Below are 6,399 nucleotides of genomic sequence, written 5' to 3' on the forward strand. Positions count from 1 at the left end.
TTCTTGGCTGCAGCATTCTGTCCTTGCCAGCACTTGGTGTCCTCCGTCCTCCCAGGACGACTTTCTAGCTCCCAAACACGAAGGAGCCTGTCTCCAGATTGCTGGGCCCTAGGCCAGAAGCACTTCCTCTAGTTCCTGCTCCTGCTCCGTGTCACCCTAGCCTGGCCTCCGCCCTGGCCGTGGCTGTGGGCAGGAGCTGTGACGGGGAGGGGGCCTGCTTCCCAGCAGCACCAACTGGGACTGGAGGCTGCCCAGCTGGCCCGGTCCTGGGGAGGCCGTGGGTCAGCGGAGCCGTGCTCCGTGGGTTCCCGGTGGCCCGGTCCTGGTGATTCCCGTGGGTCAGCAGAGCCGTGCTCCGTGGGTTCCCGGTGGCCCGGTCCTGGTGATCCCCGTGGGTCAGCGGAGCCGTGCTCCGTGGGTTCCCGGTGGCCCGGTCCTGGTGAACCCCGTGGGTCAGCGGAGCCGTGCTCCGTGGGTTCCCGGTGGCCGGCTTTTCTGGAACTGCGTCACCAGCCCTTTCTTCCACGGCGCCCCTGGGTGTCCAGCTTTTCGGTCGGCATCTCCTAACGACACAAGTCTAGGAGGGAAAGCTGAACCGAGCCATGGAGTCGACTCCACCTCAGGTGCTCCCGTGTGTCAGAGCGGAACCGCGTCCTGGAGGGGTTTCCAGTGGCTGATGTTTCGGAAGCCCACTGCCAGGGTGTTCTCTGTGTGTGCGTGTGTGTGCGCGCACGCGCGTGCACTTTGGGTGCAGATTCACGGAGCAGAACTTGTGTGACCTTCAACAGGTTTCACCCTGATTGCCATCCCTGACGTAACCCTCTCCCTCTCCTCCCCGGGGCCCCGCCCCAGCCCTTCTCGGTCACGCACTGCTGCGTGTCCCACTTCCCTCCAGGTGAATGCTGCCCCTCTGGTGTCCACGGCTAATTGCTCCAAGGGCTGTATCTCCCTGCAGTATGTGGGTACATCGTCTTGGGGTGGGGGTTCTGTGTGCAAGTGTTTCTACTCTTGGAATGAAAGCCAATCCTTGGGAGTGAGTCCAACCCCAAGCCCGAAGGGTGTCCCAGGGCCACAGTCTTGGGGTCCCACCAGACTCCATCTGACCAGTAATTCTGGTCACTTGTGTTTGTGAATTTGGTTCCACGTTTTCCTCCCACTCTGCCCGGGATCTCCACTCGAGGCCCTTCTTCTGGGGCCCCGCTGCGTGGACCTGCACATGCAGCCCTCCCCTCAGCGGCCAAGCACTAACCTTCCCACCACCCAGAGGGGTTTGTGCGGTCAGGCCCTTTGGAGGCATCTCTGGGCGGACTCAGCCTCCAACCTTTGGGTTAGCAACCGAGCGTTAATTTCTGCGCCACTCGGGCTCCTCCCAATAGCACCAAAAACTATATACCCGGCAGTAGCATTTCCTCAGGCCAGGCCCGGTGCTCCGGGCTGGGGATAAGCCAGTGACAGAGACTTGGACACTGCTAGGCTGCCTGGCCCTCTGGCCAAGAAGAAACTTTAGGGAGACGGGGGGCGGGAAGACGGGGGAGATAGAGGTGGGAGGGTGCCATTCTGCTGAGGAATGCGAATCACAGAGCGCTTCCTGGAGGAGGTGGCCTTTGATAAGACGGTGTTAGACAAGGAGTTAACAAGGGGAAATGTACCTCCATAAACACAGGTGAAACTCACTCACATTGAGGGCACCTGCTAAGTCAGGACCCCCACAAATAAGTGAGGTCACATTTGAAGTGACCCCAAATTTTGTGCTCAGAAAATTTGAAAAAAATTCATCACACATGGATTTAGAGGCACGTTGACGAGCGGAATTTTGACTCGACTACCTGGATGGGGTGGGGCGTCTTGGTCCCACCGTGCTTCCCACCCAGAGGAAAAGGGGGGGTCGAGATGCCAACGAGCTTGTCTGACAGAGGAACACAGGAGCCCAGTCGGGGGGTAGGGAGGGTGGCATGAGGGGCAGGCTGGGACCCCACTTGTGTGCTTCCCCCGCACTGGCCTCTGTGCATGAAACACCCTCCCCCTGGTCAGCTGGTTAGTCTCCAGCCGTTCTTCTCAGACCGTCTGTGCTGCCTCCTCTTGGAAGCCCTCCTTCCTGCCTTCATGCCCGCCCTGCACCTGTCTGCCTCGTCTCTGCTCCCACCAACTGTGCATAGGACATTCTAGCCTGGACTGTCTGGCCTTTGCACCTATGCGTGAAGGAGCAAGTGAGCCTTCGGCTGTGTGGGTGGGCCTCTGAGGCCGCGTCCTCTGCAGGTGACTTGACAGTCTGAAGAACAAGGTCCCCCCTAAGGGGAAGTAAGCAAACCCTCCCCTTAGGAGAACCGCTGACACCCCGGTGTCCCTTCACCCACTCACCTAGGTGTCTGGCCGGCACTCAGTGCTGGCCGGTGTCAGACCTTCCCAAGACCTGTGTCAGCAGGCCTCGACCCACGGTGACCCACAGACACAGAACCAAACACTGCACAGTCGATACCCCGCCCCCCACGGAACAAAACCCCACCTGGTCCCTGTGCCCCTGACCAGACGGAACACCACCTGGTCCTGCTCCACTCTTACGGTTGTTGCAGCCACGGTGTCCGTGCACCTCGTTGAGGGCCTTCCTCTTCTCACTGACCCTCCACCTCACCAAGAATGAAGTCCTTCTCCAGGGACTGGTCCCTTTTACAACACGACCAAAGTCATAGGTGAGACGAAGTCTGGCCATTCTCCCCTCCAAGGAGCATTCCGGCTGCACTTCCTCCAGGACACATCTGTCCCTTCCTCTGGCGGTCCGTGGCACCTTCAGCATTCTTCGCCAGCATCACAACTCAAAAGCATCAGCTCTTCTTCGGGCTTCCTTATTCACTGTCCAGCTCTCACGTGCGTATGCAAAACAAAAAACAAAACCTCATTGCCGTCAAGTCAATTCCAGCTCATAGCGACCCCTCCTTGGGTTTCCAAGGCGGTATCTATGGAAGTAGATTGCCCAGTGTTCCTTCTGAGGAATAGCTGGTGGGTTTGAACCGACGGCCTTCTGGTTAGCAGTCAGATGCACTTGAAAATACTATGGCTTGGGTCAGGTGCACCTTAGTCTTCAAAGACACATCTTTGCTCTTCAGCACTTGAAAGAGGTCTTTGGAATCAGATATGCCCAGTGCAATATGTTGTCTGATGTCTTAACTGCTGCTTCCATTGGTGTTGATAGTAGAACCAAGTAATATGAAATCCCTGACAATTTCAATCTTTTCTCTATCTACAGTGAAGTTGTTTATTGGACCAGTTGTGAGGATTTTTGTTTTCTTTATATTGAGGTGTAATCCATACTGAGGATTTAACTACATCAGTAAGTGCTTCAAGTCATCCTCACTTTCAGCAAAGTTGTGTCGTCTATGTATCATAGGTTGTTAACGATTTTTCCTCCAATCCTGAGCCACATTCTAATTCATATAGTCCAGCTTCTTGGATTATTTGCTCAGCACACAGATTGAATAAATATGATGAAAGGATACAACCCTGATGTGCTTCCCGCCTGATTTTAAACCATGCAGTGTCCCTTGTTCTGTTTGAACGACAGCCTCCTGGTCTGTGTACAGGTTCCTCACGAGTACAATTAGTGTTCTGCAATTCCCACTCTTCTCAGCGTTATCCATAATTTGTTATGATCCACACCGTTGAATGCTTTTGCATAGTCAATCAAACACAAGTAAACATCTTTCTGGTATTCTTTGAGTCAAGGTCCATCTGACGTCACCAATGATACCCTCTCTCCACGTCCTCTTCTGAATCCAGCCTGCGTTCCTCATGACGAGATTGATAGGTTGGGTCAGGTGCCCTGCAGTCCTCCAAGTGACATCAATGTCATCTGGTGTCTCTCCTGCTCTTACTTGTGTGAGTTTTCCACAGACTGAAGTGGTCACGTATGTGTGTCCTCACTTACGTCCAAAGGTCCCACCGTAGCTCATTATAAACACGTCGATGTGAAACCCGTGGAGCGCACTGCCTTGGCATCCTGCACCTGCGCCCCGGTTGTGAGCGTCTCCTTGGGAACGTTATTGCACGTTCTACACCCCCACACCCACCATCCTCCCAGATTTTCCCTGTGTGTAAACACCACCGTGAGGAACTTCTCCAAGCCCCCGCCCTTGTCCACGACCCGGGCTGTTTCTGGGCGTTGTCCTGGAATCCGTCTGGGCGTGTCACCTCAATCGCCCTCAGCCTCTGTCTGCTGGGGACATGGGCTTTGAGCTGGACCTGATGAACTGATGTCCAGGGGGCTCGTGGAGAGAAAGGTCACGTTGGCTTGGCATTTGTTCACTTGCTTCAGACAATCGACTCAGGAAGGTGAACTTGACTGTCTTCCAGGGGAATTTCAGGGTGGGACGTACGTCAGGGCCCCTGCTCCTCCCCCGCCAGCCATCACGCCCACCCCAGCTCCAGGGCCAGCTAAACCTCCGTGCATTGCTTTTTGTGTATCTTTTAAGGTACTGCATTTTTGGTGAGACTATGCGTGGCGGAGCTCGCCCCGACTCATCAGTTTCTGTGTGATGCTCAGGGACACCAGCCCGTTCAGGGTCGGAGCGCTCATTGTTTTTGTTCCAGCTCCTCCCGTGGGTCATTGCATCTCGCTGCCCCAAGCTCCTCCTCCTGCTTTATAGGAGGCATACGTTAGGCTCCTAGAGACAGTGCTTAAGAACAGGGCCCTGCAGGCCAGCATTCTGCACGTTTGAGTGAACCTGCTAATTCACTGAAAGGTGACTGACTGGAAGGGATAGTTTCAGTTCACTCTCATCTTGGGACGGTAGTCTCAGGGTCTCCTCAGCCTCCGTGTGTCCAGTAAGGTCTGGATTTTTTGAGGATGTGGAGTTCTGTTCCACAGTTTCCTTTCTATCAGTATTCACCTAGAGTGGCCTTGATCACAGTGTTTGCTAGTGGTAGCCGGGCACCATCTAGTTCCTCAGGTCTCAGGACCCAGGAGGCTGTCACTCCTGGGGACAGTTAGCCCCGGGTCAGCCTCCTTCTCTGATTCTTAGCTTTCCTTCTTCCTCTTTTGATCCAGACAAATAGAGACCCATTGTTGCATCTTATCAGCGTGCTGCCTTGATTTACTCAGGAGCACAGAGCTGAGAGCAGGACCCTGGAGTCAGGTGGTGGGTTTGGACCTTGGCTCTCTCCTGTGCACCTTTTGTCTTTGAGTGGTTTCCTTTTCTCTGGGCTTCAGTTGCCCTGTCTGCCCTAGTCCAGCAAGAACTCCCAGGGCTCTAACGGAGCTCACCCAACACCCTCAGGCAATTGGGCCCCCCCAACCACCCTCACACACACTTGCCAGCATCCCACTTGGCCAGGAGCTGTGGGAGGGGTCTTCTCTGTCTTTTGTTGTCCTCACTGAAGCCCTGGGAGGGGGCAGTATGACTTCTCCTATGTTACAAATAGAGAAACCGAGGCGCAGGGTGGCGAGTCAGCCCACCTGAGGGCACACAGGTCCCCTGCAGACTGCCGTGTGCCCCAGACGCTGTGCACGGTGCCGTCCACACGCTCACGCCTGCCTTCCACCATCACCGCTCCTTCTTCCTGGTGCAGATTATCCTCGTGAGCTCCTCGCTCAGTGACCGGGACCAGAGCCTCTTCATCAGCACCGATGAGGGAGCCACCTTCCAGAGGCAACCCATCTCCTTCCCCGTGGAGACTCTGACCTTCCACCCCAAGCACGAGGATAAGGTCCTCGCCTACACCAAGGAGAACAAGGTAAGGACGCAGGCCACCACCCGGCTGGGTCTGAGGCACCCAGCATCTGCTCTGTACCCACCTGGCTGCACATCGGTCCTCTGAATCGATGTCACAAGGAAGGGAAGTGGAACTCTGGAGCCTTGGAGGTGCCTGGCATCTTGGCCCGTGTCAGTCGTCAGGAGTAAGGTCTGCATTGCGGTGCTGCTGTGAGAACTGAGTGAGGTGCGCCCTCGGCACAGGGCAGGCACAGAGCTGAGATCAGTATAGACAGACGAGGCTTAGAGCCCCCGTCACAGGGCCTCCTTCTGCTGTGGGCCATCGCACATGCCCTCCCATGCCAGGCTCTTCCCTGCCCTTCCCGTGGCCTGGACTCCACGGCCACCACCTTCACCAGGAGGAGCGAGCCATCCTCCAGACCGCAGGCAGACCTCCCTCCTCAGGGCAGTGTCCACCAAGGCCCCTCAGAAAACCAGTGGCACCTTCCCAAAGGGTGAGTGAGGGGCTTTAATGGGCGCTTGACCAGACCACCCTGGGGCAGAGTGCTCGGAAGCTGGCCTCAGGAGAGGCCTCCCAGGGCCGGAGGGCTGAGGAGAGAGTGTGCCACCCTTGTCGCAAAGACCCCATCACAGGCTGTGACCTCCATCCTTGTAGGAAAGACCCAACACGGGCTGTGACCTCCATCCTTGTAGGAAA

At 56.1% G+C, this 6,399-nt stretch overlaps 1 protein-coding gene across 1 annotated transcript in view; it reads left to right on the forward strand.

The window, feature by feature from the left end:
• The first annotated feature begins 1,567 nt into the window (after positions 1–1,567).
• Positions 1,568–6,399, forward strand: part of SORCS2 (sortilin related VPS10 domain containing receptor 2) — a 117,707-nt gene continuing 112,875 nt past the window's right edge. Inside the window, exons 1-2 of the mRNA XM_007956317.1 lie at positions 1,568–1,645; positions 5,560–5,724. Of these exons, the coding sequence (XP_007954508.1) occupies positions 1,568–1,645; positions 5,560–5,724 (243 nt within the window). The remainder of the gene's footprint in view (positions 1,646–5,559; positions 5,725–6,399) is intronic.

The sequence above is a fragment of the Orycteropus afer genome, unplaced genomic scaffold, assembly GCF_000298275.1.
Source record: "Orycteropus afer afer isolate SDZICR_OR568_19922 unplaced genomic scaffold, OryAfe1.0 scaffold00605, whole genome shotgun sequence".
Taxonomy (NCBI): domain Eukaryota; kingdom Metazoa; phylum Chordata; class Mammalia; order Tubulidentata; family Orycteropodidae; genus Orycteropus; species Orycteropus afer.